The following is a 17,130-nucleotide window of genomic DNA, read 5'->3' as shown; positions in this document are numbered from 1 at the left end:
AGCCTTTTGGGCTCCATCCCAGAAGCCTAGTGAGCACACTGCAGGGCTGGTCTCCACGACTATGCCCTACAAGAGGACACTAAGTGGACACCATTATCTATGTCCAGGCAGACATCAAATCATGTTCCAAGGAGTTTCTGAACCTTCCCAAAACATTCTCCTGACACCTCCCTACCCTACCACAACCTTATGCCTGGACAGCCAAGAGCCAAATCCCAGGTACCCAGAGAGGCACACAGCTCCCACCTCCTAATTGGACCCTTCAGATCCACACCCACATATCCAGAGTCAAGGACTCTAGCACACAGTCACATATATTCTCTCTCTCACACAAGTACCAAGCCAGCCACAGCCAGGAGGGGCCGAGCGGGCATGGGTCCAGCAGGCCCCTCCCTGGAGGAAGCATCCTGTGGTGCCAGCCTGGTGGGGAGGCTGTACCAAAAGGGCCTGATGCTGCCAACAGGTTCCTGGGAGTGAGAGAAGGAGTGGCCAGCTTGGGGAGAGGGGGGTGGAGGGGGGACTCCACGCCCCACCAAGGATCCAAAAAGTTCCCCCAGAGAAGGTGGCCGAGCTAGGACTCCTCAAGCTTAGGTCAGGGTGTCTTCAAGCCCACCGGAGTGAAAGTAACACTTTTCTATCCTCAGGAAGTGGAAGAGATAGGAGGAAGCTAGGAAGTGAGGCAGCCAAAATCCTTCAACACCCCAGCAGCTAGTCTCTACTCAAGCCTACCCCAGTGAACCTCCTCCCTAAGTGGCCATTCTCAGGAACGTCCTGACCAAAACTTGCCAAAGTCACTGTACTCTGCCCAGGTCAAACCAATCCACAAAGCCAGGGCATTTCTGATTCCTGTAGGTACCCCAGGTACAGCATCTTCCTCTGCTCAATCGTGGGGAGCAAGCAGCCTGGAGACAGGTCACTGACCCACTTCCTCCCCTCTGACCATGGTGCCAACTAGGCCAGAATCCTCTAGGAAGCCCCAGCCCCTAGCCGCTGAGCTGATCCTGCCGAAGGCAGAGGCACTGGAGGGAAACGGCCGAGGCCGGCTAGGAGGCAGGGTGGAAAGGCAGCTCTGGACGAGGAGGGAACGGGAGATCGCCCTAGAAGCACGGCTCTTCCAATCCACGGACGTTCAACAGAACTCTCAAAGAGGCTGAAGCAAGACCCCAATGGGGAAAGACTCACAGTGGGTGCTCCATCCACGCAGAAGGATGCCCAAGAGCTGAGGGCAGGTGGGGACACAGAGCCACTTACCTGCCACAGGGATGCTGTGCAGAGGAGTCCGTGGCAGGATTTCCAAGGTTGGTTCCCGGCCTGACATGCCATCTGCTGAGAAACAGGACTCGGTCTCATAGATGGTTTGCAGCATCTCCACGAGCCCCTGTGCCTTGGGCACCAGCAACATGCCAGGGAGGGGCCGCCCGAGGCGGAAGCCGGTGAGGGGAAGGTGGCCAGCGGGGCCAGCAGGCCGCTCAAGGACTCCCTCAGGCCACTGCCGCTGGGACCCACAAGGCAAGGAGGCGCCTCATCCGGCCTGGGCGCTCTGGAGGCAGCAGAGGCAGGCAGGCTAAGGAGGCTGTAGGCCCTGCTCTCTATCTACTACAGGAGCATGGACCAAGGCCTGTCCAGAGGTTCCAGGAGACGGGCTATGGCTGGGTGCTCAGGGGACAGGAAGGGGAGCTCAGTGGGCAGGCTCTCCGTGTTCCCTCCCAGCGCCACCGGTGACAGCTCTGGACCTGGCTCCCTGCTCCTCCTCCCCGAATGAGCCGCCGGCAGCTGGCAAGAGACTGAAATAGCAGTTGGGGGAGGGCCCAGTCTATAAATAGGTGGAGCATGCTCAGGGAGCCGCCGGCTGGCTGCCAGGAGCCCAGGCCTGGCGGAGGCCCCATGGGGGGGGGGGAGGCGCGTTCCACCCCAGGAGGAAGCGCCAGTCAAGGGGGAGGGGGGACTGGGAAGGCCTGCACTCAGGGCCAAGGCCACAGACCTGGGTGGCCAGTGGCTGGACCGGGGGAAGAGTACAGGCAGGGGACTCAGCATCTGGGATCAGCTCTGGCTACTGCTGTGGGCAAACAATGCACTGGTCACCAAGAAGCCAGCCTGGACCTGCTACCTTCCCCCTTTACGTGCAGAGCGAGGAAAGGAATCAAAAAGCCTAGGGAGGGTGACAGACATCCAACCACCTGGCCTAACCTCACACCTCCTCCCAACAGCCTGTGGAGTCTGTTTAACTTCTGCCTTCCCACAGAGCCGAGAGGATGCCTCCCTACACTCTTACTATCAGGGAGACCCTAAATAGCAGTAGGGTGGCAGCTTTCTCCCATGCTAGAGTGCCACCTCTGGCAGTCGGCTTCTTTCCAGGGAGCAGAGAGACTTACTTTCTGGGCAGGCTTTGCCCAGCCCAGGCAGGGGGCTGGACAGCACCTGCCCATTCTCAGCTCAATCAATGTTTTCCTGGCAGTATACCCAGTGAGTGCTATGCTGAGGGCACCACAAATACCACTGCCTTTACGCTAACCATGACCTCCCGGAAAGAAGCCAACATGGGGAAACTGAGGGACGGCAAGACAAAAGTCACCCCAGTCACAGAGCTGCTCACGCGGTAGGGATGGAGGTCTGGGGTTCTGACCACCACACCGGACAGGCAAAGGAATACAGGGGTCTGCCCAGGGACAAGGATCTCCAGTGCCCACATAGGAAGCCCTGGGATTGGAGGCCTTCCAGTTAGTCATAAAGCTGTTAGCATCCTGGCCTGGAGGGGCAGCCCCAGCTCTTTGGGCCTTCGTGGGCCACTGTGCCACCAAAGTTGGTGCCACCTGCCGGCACTCCCCGCTGTGGGCCTGCCCCTTCTCCACAGGCTGTGCCTCCCACTGAAAAAGAGATCCCACTTGGCCCCCTGACCTTACTGGAGCCTTTTAATAGACTGGTTATTCCTGGGTCTGTATCCTCCTCCCCTTTCCTGACGTCACAGTTGCTATTTTGGACCCCTCCCGGCCCCTCCTTGCCCCCCACTCCAGGCACGGAGCCAGGGACACCTGTCCTCTCTCCGGACTGGATGACCTCACCCTCCTGTCAGGAGCCTGGGAGAAGCTGTCTAAGCAAGGACACAGTGGCTGAGGCTCACAGCAGCCCCGATCTCCCAAGAGCAAGGGCCTCCTCCCTCAGGTAGGACATACTCGAGGGTGGAAGAGGCAAGCTTTCCCGGCACGGTGATGCTGCCGGTGATGCTGCCGGGGTAGGGGCTTGTTTCCCGGTGGTAGACCAGGAACCAAACCGGGAGGGGTCTGAAGCTACAGCCCAGGCAGACCCTAGAAGAAAAAGGCAGAGAACTGCAACCCAGGAGCGGGGTGCTGGACAACATCACCTGTGTACCGCCCTTCCCCCAACTGCATTCTGGCCAACTAGGTCCTCTCAAGAAGACCAGCTCCACCATTGAGGGCGGCAGACACAAGGGAGCCCAGAAAGCCGGGGGCAGCGGCCCCTCCCAGCTGGGGCTCCACCCACCCACGCTGGGAACAACCAGAAGGGCTGGCTAGCCCTGTCCTGGCTCACCCTACCTGCCCCAGGCACTGGAGAGAGGCAAGGGAGCCCTGCTCAGGGGAGGGAGGCGGCCGGGACAACCGGAGGGCAAGCCTGACGTCAAAAGAGCAAAGAGGACTCCCTTTCTTTACTTTCTGTTTTTAATTTGGAGACAGGGTCTCCCTCTGTAGCTGAGGCTAGCCTCAAATGCCTCCTGACTCAGCCTGAAACCCAGCTCGGACTCCAGGTTTAAGCTGGCAAACCTGGTAAAGAGGATTCTCTTCTTTACCAAGTGTGGGCTCAGGGACAGCAGCCAGCTGACTCCATCATGACTTCTATGCATTAGGAGAAGAAATGTCTATCTCTAATGCAAGTCCCCAAGGAAGTGTGAGGGGACAGGTCCAGAGGGAGGGAGGGAAGACGGGCATCTTTCTTCTTCCAAGATGAAGACAATGTAACAAAGTCTTCCTAATATTTAACCTTGCCAGGGCGGTGGTGGTGCACACCTTTAATCCCAGCACTCGGGAGCAGAGGCAGGTGGATCTTTGTGAGACCAGCCTGGTCTACAGAGTGAGTTCCAGGAAAGGTGCAAAGCTACACAGAGAAACCCTGTTTCAAAAAAAAAAAAAAAATTCCTTTCTTATGGGTTTGGAGATTTAGCTCAGTGGTAGAGCACTTTGCTAGCAAGCACAAGGCCCTGGGTTCAATCCTCAGCTCCAAATAAATAAATAAATAAAATAAAACAATATTTAACCTCAACCTGGCCAGCTCTTTCTGCTTGCCTTCCCATTCCTAGCTCCGGCTCCCAAGTCCTATCCCACAAATCTCACCGAGTACTCACTAAATATGTAGTCCGTGATACACATCCATAGCCAGCACCAGCAAGTTCAAGGCCAGCTTGGGGTAGAGACCCAGCTCTGTCCTCCCCAGCAGCACTACCTCTGCCCCTTCCCTCTAAGGCTGCAGTCTGGGCCTCCAAATCCTCTAAAGCTGCCTCTTTGAGCCCTTCCAGCTCTCATCTCTTCGGCCCGAAGGCTGGCATGGAGCCCTGACTGAACAGGGAGAGAAGTCCTGCTCTGTGGAGTCAAAAAGCCCAAGACTGGCCCTGAGACCCTGAGCTGGGAGATGCCCCGGAAACAGCAGCTCTGCCTACCTACCTCTAGTTTCTTCCTTTGAGCCCAGTCATGCTGGGACCCATGCGCACGGCCCAGGAACTGCCATGAGCTAGGTCCACGGTTAGGTACTAGCTGAATCTTCTCATTTAAAACTAACTGCAGGAAAAATGTGGACACCCACTTTGGCATCTTCTACTTCCCCTCTGGGTTGACCCTGCCTCCTCTCACCATCCATTCCTAAGCCTTCGATACATCTGGAAGGACGAAGCAAGGCAGCGAAAGGGAGAACAGATTCCAGCCTGTCAAGGCACCTCAGCAGAGAAGGGGACCAAGGGTCTTTTCCCCAGACCCCTGCCCACGCCAGCACTGACCCACTTTCTCTCCTCCTCTGGCTGGCTGCCTGCCCTCCCAGGGGCTCAGAAACAGAGCCTGAGGCAGGGAGACAGGACGCCAAGGTTCCTGGCTCCACCCCACACCCATGCCCCAGTTTCTCTGGTCACCCCAAAGGGAGGGGGCAGCCACCCTCCCTCCTGGGAAAGGGAAGGAGAGAAAGTGTAGAGGGTGCTAGGAGGTGCTGGGCAGACAGGTGTTATCATGAAGCTCATCTCCCTCCCACACTGGGGATAAGGAACCTGGATGCCTCCTCCTGGGCCCCACCAACAAACACCCAGACAGGATCATATGGCAGGCCACATTCTTGTCCCTCTCTCAGCAATGGCGCCGAGTACAGATTATGACCAGGGCAGTCAAGGTCCTATGTTCCAGGGATGCTCCTCCAAGCCAGTGGGGCCACGTCAGAGCTGCTACAGATTCTATCGGTCCTTAACCCCATGGAGGAGACCTGTACAGACAGAAATGGTTCCAGAAAAATAAAGAATGCCTCACCACACACACACACACACACACACAAAAAAAAAAAAAAAAAAAAAAAAAAAAAAAAAAAAAAAAAAGGAAGAAAGAAAGAAAAAAAGGAAGCTAGGTGGTGGTGGTGGTGGTGGTGGTGGTGGTGGTGGTGAGTGTATGCCTTTAATCCCAGCACTTGAGAGGTAGGGGCAGGTGGATCTCTGAGTTCAAGGCCATCCTGGTCTACAGAGCAAGTTCCAGGACTACACAGAGACACACTGTCTCAAAAAAACCAAAAAAAAAAAAAAAAAAAAAAAAGAATGCCTCACCCTTTGCCCACACCTCTGCCGAAGGAGAAGAGAAAGGAGCAGACTGGCCTCTTCAGGGAAGCAGGACTCCTCAGATGGCCAGAGAGGTAGATGAGGTCAGGTGCTGGCATGAAGCCCAGCCCTGAGGTACACAAATTGAGTGCCCACTGCCCGAAGTGGTGGGCCCAGAAGCCTATCACTTCAAATCCATCTGCCACCCCTCAGCGGGACCTTGCATGCTGCCTTGCGAGCTGGGATGGCAGGGATGGACCATTTCCTGTCTTCTTGCTCCACCACAGGCCAGCCTTGTTGGTGAGGCCAAGCAAGGACTTGTCAAACCAAAAAGTTCTCATGGTGAGAGGAGCCAGAGGACACAGAGAAAGCGCCCTGCTGTACCTACCCAGCGGCTGTATGCCCTGAGGAGAAAGGAACAAGCGGGCCAGGAGGTGGGGAGGGATCAGACACACTCACTGCTGTCTGTTGCCTATCCTGGGGCTCCAAACCTTTCTGTCTTGGGGAGGGGAGCTCTGCAAGGTGTCCACAGGGAAGCGGACACCTATGCGCTCTGGTTACAAATTGAAAAAAATCTCACTTTATTTCTGTGGAATTCCAAGGCAGGTCGTTCCCAGCTTCTGCCAGGCTCTGGGCATCAGCAGCCCCAACCCAGATGTCAGCTGAACTCAGAGAACAGATGCTGAGCCCCTCAAAGAGCTGTGTGCAGATTGGCTGTCTCCATGGCAGAGGGGCAGCTGGAGACCACTGGAGTTGCCAGCCCTGGAACTGTAGGAAAAACTATGGGAAGGGCCACAGTAGTTCACCTCTTGCCAAGCACGAAGACCCCTGTTTTGAAGCCTCTCAATGGTCCTAAAATACAGTTCTAGCCTGGCGGTGCTGGCGCACGCCTTTAATCCCAGCACTCGGGAGGCAGAGCCAGGCGGATCTCTGTGAGTTCCAGGCCAGCCTGGGCTACCGAGTGAGTTCCAGGAAAGGCGCAAAGCTACACAGAGAAACCCTGTCTCGAAAAACAAAAACAAAACAAAAAATACAGTTCTATATCCTGTGTGCCCCCTTCCTCTACCTCCTCCCAAACGCGGAAAAGACGGCATCTCCCCCTGCTGGGAGCAGCTGGAAAGCCAGCCAGGAGGCAGGTCACCAAGGATGCCTATCCTGCCAGAGCTCAGTGTTGCCAAACTGGTGCACACCTCCAGCTGTAGCAACTCTGCTGCCAGCTCTGGAAGGATGGCTGTGAGGAGAACCTGGACCATCAGTGTCTACAATGCAGCCTAGTAACTCACCCGCCCTGGTGGATTATGGTCCACCTTTTATTTCAAGAGAACGAGACCCTCCAGCTGGGAACTTGTCCTTCCCAAGCCACCAACAGATGTCCCTGGGCAGCCTCTGGGCCCGGGGTCAAGGGTCAGCTCCCAACCCCCATGTGAAGCACGGGATGGAGATGGCTCAGAGAAAGGAAGCAGCTTTATTGTCAGTCACAACCGACGTGCAGAGTGCAGAACTGAGAAACTGAGGAACAGTCATCGGGCCCCTCCCATCCCTCTCACGACCCAGTCTAAGAGGATGAGACAGGAAGCCAGAGCTCCAGAGGCTGCCTGGTAAACCCTTAGTTGAATAAAGGCAAGGACAGGGCAACCCCGGGAGGAACCACACACACAATAAGCAGGTGGCTGGGAATGAAGTTGGGGGCTGGATTCCTCCCTTCCTCGTACAGTTCAGTCTTTATCCAATGCCCTCAACTTCCCTTTCTCCAAGAGGGAAAATACTCATCTATCCATGCTTGCAGAAAACGATACAGGACAGGATGTGCTGGGAAGGGTTAAGGTTGGACAGGGACAGACCCTGAACTTCTCAGACTGCAGAAGGAGATAGCTGAGGACAAAAGGCAGTTACTACTCTGACCACACTGACCTGTGACCTCCTGGGAAACTCTTGAGGGTCTAGCTCAAGGCATCTGGACACATCCTCACGGACACATGTCGGGACGCACCCAAACAGAAAGCTACCTAGAATCCCACCCACAGACTATTCTTGGCAGCATCGAGAAGGGTCCTAGCAGAGAGGAATGGGAACTGTGAGTCAAAGACCCCAACTTAGAAATCCACCGAGAGGAAGAGGGTGATCTGTTTGCAATCAGCAGAGGACCAGGACTTTTCTACCAACACGTAATCCACTCCTTTCCCATACTGCACACCCAAGCCCAAGGGTATACATACAGAGAGAGAGCCCTGTGGACCTCCACCAGGAAAAGGGTATGTACGGAACAAGAGGTACACTCCAGCAAGGGAAGAAGCCACCACCACAAGAAGTAGCATGAACATTCAGTTGTCTCCAGGAAAATGCTTCCAACACTGTCCCAGGCTACCCAGAGAGATTCACACCACCATCTCACGGACCCAAAGCTCTCATGTTGAAGGCAGGCATGGGGCGGAGGGAGACCCAGGACCTCCCAGAGCTATAGATTCCCAGGTCTGCCTCATACCAGGTCTGCCTCACAGTTGGCCTCTGTCCTTTTTTTTTTTTTTGGGGGGGGGGGAATGGGGTGATGTTTCCACTCTTCACCCCTTCATTCCCTCACAGCTCAGACACTGGCAGTCAGCTGGCCTGGGCAGGAAACCCACACAAGCCCTTTGCATCTGCCCCAAGAGGCTTCCTCTCCAACCTCCCAGCTCTTACCCGACTCGTTGGGAGAGTTCATGCCGGCTCTGGGCCTGCAGGAAGCTGGCGTTGGGGGCTGGGACGGGAGGGGGTGGAGCTGCGGTGATGTCAAGAGAGACAGACGATAACAGACAGACGGATGGGACAGGAGCCCGGGGCCGCAATGCCTCTAATGCCCATCCAAGGCCATCCTTCGGGGTGAGGCAGTCAGGCACTCAGAACGGCATCCCTGGGGAGAGACGGAGCAGGGTTAGCGGTCCCTAACTCAGGACTCTGAGAGCCAAGGGACACCTTGGATCGGTCAGCTTGTACCTGGGAAGAGAGGGAGAGCCACCTGCCCAGGGAACAGGAAACAAACAGAACTGGACCAGACTCTGATTGCATCTCTTCCTAACTGATGCCCACGGGACAGGACATGGCTACATCAGTCTCTGCAGGCATCAGTGTCCAGTGCCAGGTACGGAGCCCTTACAGACTCTGGAAGGTGCCCAATGTGGGACTAGATGTCAGCCACGATGTATAGGAAGTTTCTGGCCACGATCTGTGGCAGTGGGAAAGGCTGAGCGGACCAGGATCCCTGGCGGAAGCTCAGGGAGAGTTACTGGGTACCTTGGCATACGCCGTTAGTCCCAGAACTTGGGAGGATCACAAGTTCAAGGTAAAACTCGACTAGGTAAGTTTAATGCTAGCCAGGGGTACAGGAGATCCTGCCTCAAAAAAAAAAAAAACAAAAACAAAAACAAAAACCACCACCAGGGCCAGTAAGGGGACTCAAGGACTCAGCAAGGAAAGGTGCTTGCTGTCAAGCCTGATGACCAGAGTTCAATCCTACCCACATGGCAGAAGGAAAAATCAACTCATACAAGTTGTCCCCTGACCTCCATGTACTCATTATGCCACATATACACCCACACACATACATATACACACACAAATGTAATTAAAAAATAATAATAAGCCGGGCGGTGGCAGAGCACGCCTTTAATCCCAGCACTAAGGAGGCAGAGCCAGGCGGATCTCTGAGTTCAAGGCCAGTCTGGTCTACAGAGCTAGTTCACAAAGAAATCTTGTCTCAAAAAAACAAAAACAAAATAATAATAATAAAATGTTTAAAATTCAGCTGGGCGGTGGTGGCGCACACCTTTAATCCCAGCACTCAGGAAGCAGAGCCAGGCGGATCTTTGTGAGTCCAACCTGGCCTACAAAGTGAGATCCAGGACAGGCTCCAAGGCTACACAGAGAAACCCTGTCTCAAAAAAAAAGCAAAAAAAAAAACAACCAAAAAAAAGCAAAAACCCTCTATCTTGAAAAATAAAGCAAACAAAAAATTTTTTTACAGTTCAGAGAGGAACTGACCCCCAGCCCAGCAGTCCTGGGCTCTCAGGGCTGGCATCTTTCCCCTGGGTTCTACACCTTTGCCACCCATCTCTGGAAATGAAACATGCTCTCTCGTCTTCCCAACCCCACAACGAGTCAGGACACAAGAGTGTGTTTCATGAATTAGGAAAGTCAAACAGATCCAGCACTCACTGTAAAGTGTGCTGAGGTTTCTGGGCCCCGACCCAGGGCTTTTGTGTGTTGTTCAGGTTGTGCTCCATGGAAGCAACTATGAAATCCAGCCTGTGCACTGCCTGTCAAGCAATGGCCTGACACTGAATCTACCAGAACAAGGGACAGACACCTTTTCCCAGTTTATACAAAGGCACCAAAAGGCCCAAAGGAAACCGGAGTCAATGGAGTAATGGAGACGTAGTAAAGGACCGTGGGTTTGCCGGAGTCCACGCCCTAGCCCCATAGTTAGTCTTCAAGCCTTAGACACTAGGCAGCACCCACCTGGACCAATCCCTGAACAGCCCTCGGTCCACCCAGACATGATCTCATTCATTTGCTTCCAAAAGAAGCCAGGCTCTCCAGTGCCCTGTGAGAGCAAGTGTCAGGAAGCAGTCAGAGCTGCCAACATTAAAGCCCTAACTCGGCTCCCCAGTCCCAAGCAGGCAATCAGCTCTCTCTCTCTCGGACAGCCGCACCTCCTGGTGGTACTAAATCTCTGTAAACCCTCCATTCTCATCAAAGATTCCCAGTTGCAGCCTAGAAGCCCCCAAGCCTTCCTTGGCAGGGCCGCAGGAACACACACAAAGACCCGGGGTTCCTGGGCCTGCTGCTCCCTGCTGCTCAGGACTCCGGGGCTACAGAAAGGTATATTCAGATCAAGGTTCAGGACTGAAGGATGGAGACCGAAGACCAAAGAACCTGCACAGGTCTGGGACCAAGTTCAGGAATGCAGCAGGTGGGGCTGTTGGTGTCCTGGCAGGGCCCGCGTGGGCAGGCCAGCTCAGCCCAAGCCCACACCAGGGCTGGCGCCCAGTCCTGCTCACACCCTTTCCCGTGGGTTGAGGAACACAGCTTCAGAAATTCCCACGACTGCCAGCGGCCTTAGTAGCCCAGCTCATCTATTTAATGAGAAAAACCTCCAAAGCAGGACACCCAAGAGGAAGAGATCCCAAAGGGTCCAAAATTCGTGACGCTCAGCCCTTAACCCCCTTGTCCTCACCCAGCACCTCTGTGGAAGGGAACAGCTCTTTGAACTCACACAGTGGGCTCAGGATGTAGTTATGTTCTATTGCGCCCCACAGCGTGGGATCCAGGGGTCCTATCCGCCTGCAAAGGGCATCTACCCAGCTCATAGGTCTTCCAAGTGAACAAGAATCACCAGCAGGGTTTCCTGGACAACAAAGGAGCCTTCACAGCTCTATCGACACAGACTTAGCTTCTTGTCTAGGACAGGGCAAGGCAGAGAGGGTAGCCTGGGCTCCTTGCACCTCTTCAGCAGAGATGTGGCCCACTACTGTTACATGGAGGCCTCTGTCGGGTAGCTGGGGGCCAGGAGCTGTGTGGCTGACCAACAACCCGCCGCATGGATGACAGCCCAGTGTACAACTCCAGCACCCTCAAGGCCCTGCTCCCCTCACCCTGAGGGTCAACTCTTCCTTCTTCCAGACTACTCCAGGGTCTGAACCTACCTTCTACCTCCATCCCAGGTACTGGGGCAAGGAAGACCTACAAGCTCTGCTAAGGTGGAGACAGAAACCCTAGGGAGGCAGTCCTACTCCATCCACTAGCAATAAAAACTCTAGCAGAGGGTGGGAGGTAGAGCACACAGAAAAAGGTGACCTGTCCTGAGGGCCACAAGTTCACCACGTCTGTCTTCCTACGGAGAGCCTGTCCCTCAAAGAGCTCCTTCCAAATTCCCCTCCAGAATTACCATGCCTCCCACTCCCAACATGCCAACTCTGAGCCTGAGAGAGGCAGGTCCAAGTCTTGGGCTCCCAGCCCAGGGCCACTCTCAGGTCAGGGGCCACACCCTGCGTCATCGAGAACAGGGCCTGCTGAGCAGTTTGAGCCACATCCTTTGCATCGAGATGGGCTTCCCTGGTCCCCACACTCACTGTCTGGCAAAGCTCAAAGCCCAGACATCCCACCCAAAGGCACCAGCAGTTTCTCATCTCAGCTCCTCCTGGCTCCAGCCACAGCAGACAACTGTTCCCAGCCTCCTCCCAGAGCTTCCACTGCCTCGTGCCTCCCCACAAGCTGAGCCAACAGAAGACCAGGAGGATGGAAGCCACGCAGGCCCCAAACTAGGCAAAGGGGGACGGCAACAGAGGAGGGGAAAAAAAGGCACCAAGCTGACAAATTCATTTTTGCAATCGGCCCATTTCTGTTTGTGTGCTCAGACACAGCTCCAGGCATCTGCACAAGCCAGATGGAGGAGGCTGCTATTTCTAGAAGAAAAAAAAAAGGGGGGGTGGGGTGGGATGGGGGGGTGGAGACAGAGGGCATTAGACAGGGTCTGTTTGCCCTCAAACCTCGGACAGAACGATGATACCCCATCTCCAGCACTACCAGACAGGGCTCCCATTCAAGACAGGGCTGGGGCTGGGGCTGGGGTGAGGTGGGCAGGGGGAGAAGAAAGGGGGAGAAAGTTAATTAGGCAAAGTCAGCTACAATGGCCCCCTCCCGGGGCTGCATCGGGTTTTCATTCATGAGCAAGCGACAGTGCTCCGAAGTGCCAAGAACTGCCACCCCCCCTCACTGCCTCTTTCTCACACCACCCCCCCAACAAGAGTGAGTCCTCTAGCAGGCTGGCTGAGCCTGATGCCGTGTTCCAGACATCCCTCCTCAAAGGGATGTGAGTAGGAAGAATTAATTATTAAAGAGCAGCTGGTACTTCGGCACCAACCGCATTACCCCCAGCTCCTAAGGCTGATCCCCTTCCTCTGCCATACAGAGACAACAATGGCCCCCCTTCTCAGGCCCCCTACCTCAGCACACTGCTAAGATAGCACCCCTAAGAAACGGAAAGCAAAGCTCTTCTTATCTCTGCAGCTTCTTGGGGTGGGTGGGTGCATGTGACACCATTACCCCTACTCTAGATTACGTGCCCCTTGGAGGAGACACGGAGGAAGAGGAGGGACTGGCCCAGAGCAAAGACTTCCTACACGCCTGCCCCCATGGAACGTGCATCTGGGACCTCTCTGGCCCCTGGTGCATCATGAGCGAGCGGCTAGGAGCCTTCTCCTTTAATTCAGTTAATTCAGGCTCTCGGCTTTGACAGGACCTCGTCCAGATCCAGTGTAAGAGGAAAGAGAGAAAGGGCAGACTTAAGAAAGAAGGAGGAAGAGAACCAAGTTCTCCCCAAGCTCTGTTGTTTAAGGAGGGAAAGAAAAGGGAGGACTGGCAGCCAGCCCCCAACATGGCTCATCCATAAACCCATCTCAACAGCCTGCATGGGCTCCTGGCTCCCAGTGTACAGGGCTTAAGAGACTGAGGATCCTCCCTGCCTACACCCTTAGAACCCAAGTGGAGAGCCAAGAGGACCCAGTGGCAGGATTAGCCAGAGTCTTCTGGCCCAAAGTCCTCGATCTCCCACCCCCTGGCTCCTTTTGTTCCTAAGATCTGGCTCTATCTTCCCCTCCCATTGAACCCTAAACCCATTCCCATCCCCAAGATGCAAAGCTAATTCCAGGTCCTGGAAGCGCAGTGGTCACTGTCAGAGTGTTAAGTCCCTTCCACACCCCCCAAAAGCAACTGCAGCTGCTACCCTTCCTCTTCAGGGACAAAGCTCATCTCAGAAGGCCAAACACGGGGACATCAAGTGGTCACCTTCTCCCCGAAATGAAGCACACCCTACTCCCCGCCCCCAGCTCCTAGATTAATTACTTATCACCCAGCCAGTTCTCATCTTCCTGAGGGCCTCAGGGATGGGTGGGGTGGGGAAGCCGACTCCCCCAAGTTAACAAGGCACTATTAGAACCCTTGCCCCAAGAGAAACAAACCCAAGATGAAAACTGGGCACGGGGGTGGGGTGGGGAGGATCTACCCTAGCCAAGGAAGATCACCAATTCATCTCCCAGCTTCCCCCCACCCCACCCCGAGCTCGAGGGTGTCAGACAGAAGAGGGTGGTAATAAACGCAGTAACGCCTCACAGGCGAGGGGGTGAGAATAATAGCACAGAGAAGGTGGGCCCCGCAGTCCCCTTCCACCTGCATGGACGTCAAGGACATAAAATCAAGGGTATGTTCTTCGTCACTTGGAGAAGCCCTGTGGGTGAGCTGCGCCCCTCACCTCAGAGTAACAAGAAAGGGGTGTCCAGTGAAAAGAGGGTCTGCCAGAATCCAGGTGCAAGGCTCAAATCGCTGTTGCAACGGATTATGAGCCGCCAGGGAGGAGACAAATCAGACATCCCCGGCTGGTCTGCGGGCCATTTGGGGGCGCGGGGTGCGGGAAGACCGGCCCCTCCCTTACCTGCAGAGAAGGAGCCCTGCAAGGGAGGGGTGGGGAGAGGCGCGCGCGCGCGTCGAGCCAGAGGCGACACTCCCCGGCCCCGCGACGCTCCCTGGGGGTGCGGGCTGGCTGGGCGCGCGCGCCGGGAGGAAGGACAGGGGCGCAAAGGAGCCCGCGGGCAGCGACGGCGGGAGGACCGGGCGCTGCTGGGCGTCCCGGAGCCGCGGGAGGTAGGGTCCCGGCGGGTGCGGCGCGCTCACCCGCTGCGGCTCGAGCTCCGGCTTCGCGGGCGGCGGCGGCAGCAGCGGCGGCAGCAGCGGCGGCAGCGCCTCCTCGACGGCTCCTCCATCTTTGCGGCTGCTCCTCCGGCTCCGCTCGCCGCCGCCACCAACAACAACATTCGGAGACGTCACTCCCGTCACGTGACCCGACCCCGAGCTAAAAATAGACCCAGACCCCCCCCCTTCGGGCTTCAGCCGAGAACCCCTCCCCTCCCAGTTGGCCCTCCCCCCAGGTGGGCGGGGCCCATAGCGCCACCGTGACAGCTTCTTAAAGGGCCGATACCCAGCCCAAGGTTAGGCTGGGGCGGAGGTGGCGGAGAGGAACCCGATCTCTGCGCCAAGTACTGAAATGAGTGCAACCCGGATCCCGGCGGCTGCTGCAGGGCCTGGATGTGTGGGATCTACGATTTTGTCCTCTGCGCTTTTTCGACTTCCTTTTCAAACAGTGGATGGTGCAATCTTTGCCCGCCTGAGCTGTTCCCTAACACGCCCTTCCCGTGCTAGGGGGAGGGTATCCGGGGTGGAATCCTAGGGGCCGCCTGGGAAGTGGAAGACCCTGCAGGGGCAGTGAAGCGGGAAGCTTAGCTTGAACAGGATTCTAACCCACCCACCGTGCCTAACCCGGCACACCGCTGCACATTGATCAACTCTTTGGAGAAAGCCAGCGTAGGTTTGTGTAACTCTCCCTGGCCTTCAAAGGATCAAACCAAGAGACTAAAAGACTGCTGGTCTTCAACTTTGGTACCAGTCCCACTACACATCAGTGGGACACGACATGACTGTGTTATTAAACCTACGTAGTTTTGTCAATGGCCTAGCAATTCCCCTAGCAAAAATGTATTCTCAGGAAATATCGTGCTTCAAAATGAGTGTAGAAGGAGATTGTTTATAGTAATATGAAATGTTGGAAACTTAACTATCTGCAAATATCTGCAAATAAGCTAGGGGACATCCATCATTGAACTATCATCCAGACACTAAATTATACAGAAATTAATTATATTAAATTACATAGAAAGCTAGCAGTTAATCTGCTTATCTGAATATGTTTCTTCAAAAATCTAGAAAGAGCTGGCAATAATGTTGTCAAGTAATGAGCCTTAAGGACAAGTGACTGTCTCTAAGATCCCTAAAAATGGCTACAATATTGCAAAAAAAAAATATTATTATATAGGTCTACAGCTTAGAGCACAGCTTAGAAGTAGAACACGTGCTTAGCATCTGAGGCCTGCGTTCAATACACAGCATCAAAACAAAACAACATGGTTATACTGACATGTTCATTTTACACACACACACACACACACACACACACACACACACACACATTTTAAAGCAGAGGGTGCTGGTGAATGCCTGTAGTCTGCTCTTGGGAGGTAGAAGCAGGAGGATCTCTGCAAGTTCCAGGACAGCTAGGGCTACAGAGAGAACTTATCTGAAAGAGAGAGAGAGAGAGAGAGATCATTCCCTCAACCAGGCAGTGGTGGCGCTCGCCTTTAATCCCAGCACTTGGGAGTCAGAGACAGGCAGATGTCTGTGAGTTCAAGGCCAGTCTGATCTAGAGAGCGAGATCCAGGACAGTCAGGGCTACACAGAGAAACCCTGTCTTAAAAAAAAAAAATTATTCTCCACTCCAGTGAATTTGAGTTCAGTACCAGCCTGAGCTACATGAGATCCTATCTCAAGAATAAAAATGTATATGAGAGGGAAAAAGCAAAGCAAGACCCAAGAATATTGATTTGTTCCAATAGTACCAGTAATATATGCAGAAGCAAACGAAGTTCATGTATCTGAGTCTAGATGCATATAAAACCCTAGGAAGCCAGGCGGTGGTGGCGCAGGCCTTTAGTCCCAGCACTCAGGAGGCAGAGGCAGGCGGATCTCTATGAATTCGAGGCCAGCCTGGGCTACAAATCAAGTTCCAGGAGAGGCTCCAAAATACAGAGAAACTGTCTCAAAAAAAAAAAAAAAAAAAAAAAAAAAACCACAAAAACAAAAAGACCCTAGGAAATATAAACCAAACGTTTACTTTCTTGTCTTTTTCTGTATCCATGAAATCTGAAAACACCATGTGTTAAAGTAAAAGACATACATAAGAACCCTGTGGGTTTGGGGATTTAGCTCAGTGGTAGCTCAAGGCCCTGGGTTCGGTCCTCAGCTGCGGGGGGGGGGGAGGCGGGGAATCCTGTAATAGCCAGGTGGTAGTGGCAGTGGGCGCATGCCTTTAACCCCAGCACTCGGGAGGCAGAGACAGAGGCAGAGAGATCTCTGTGAGTTCAAGGCCAGCCTGGTTTACAGAGCAAGTTCCAGGACAGCCAGAGCTACACAGAGAAATTCTGTCTCGAAAAACCAAAAGGAAAAAAAAAAAAAAAAGAGGAACCTTGTAATAAACGGTAAAGGTTTTTCTTATAAAGTACCTCATGAATGTCCCACGCCCATCCATCTCCATCCTCACACCTTGTTCTTAGCCAAATGACATCTTACCTGAAATACCGTAGCTGCCTCCTGACAACTAATTCCTTCCCTGCCTTCCTCTGAGCCTCCTCCAAAAGTCAGAGTGACAATTTAGAATGCAAATCTACTAAAGAACAGTTTTGAAAACAATTCTGATTTTGTCA

General features: G+C 54.3%; 1 protein-coding gene and 1 non-coding gene across 8 annotated transcripts in view; one reads left to right on the top strand and one right to left on the bottom strand.

The window, feature by feature from the left end:
* Hdac5 (histone deacetylase 5) overlaps positions 1-14,654 on the bottom strand; it is a 36,494-nt gene extending 21,840 nt beyond the window's left edge. For 2 of the 7 annotated variants that reach the window (XM_028882578.2, XM_028882573.2), the window contains exons 1-3: positions 14,492-14,654; positions 8,468-8,678; positions 1,252-1,326 (exon numbers count right to left, since the gene is read on the bottom strand). Coding sequence is in view for 5 of the 7 variants with exons in the window: in XM_028882573.2 (XP_028738406.1) it covers positions 1,252-1,326; positions 8,468-8,489 (97 nt within the window). In the remaining 2 variants the exon portion in view is untranslated. Of the gene's footprint in view, positions 1-1,251; positions 1,771-8,467; positions 8,679-14,491 lie in introns of those variants that run through there. The other 5 variants (XM_028882577.2, XM_028882574.2, XM_028882575.2 and 2 more) reach the window with 4 other exon arrangements.
* Positions 14,655-15,528: 874 nt separating this feature from the next.
* Positions 15,529-15,659, top strand: LOC114702291. The gene has a single exon (XR_003735955.1). It is a non-coding gene; the product is annotated as a small nucleolar RNA SNORA33 (small nucleolar RNA).
* The last annotated feature ends 1,471 nt before the right edge of the window (positions 15,660-17,130 follow it).

The sequence above is a fragment of the Peromyscus leucopus genome, chromosome 8b, assembly GCF_004664715.2.
Source record: "Peromyscus leucopus breed LL Stock chromosome 8b, UCI_PerLeu_2.1, whole genome shotgun sequence".
NCBI classification, from domain to species: domain Eukaryota; kingdom Metazoa; phylum Chordata; class Mammalia; order Rodentia; family Cricetidae; genus Peromyscus; species Peromyscus leucopus.
The sequence above is the reverse complement of the archived record's forward strand: the minus strand, read 5'-3'. Positions and strand labels throughout refer to the sequence as shown.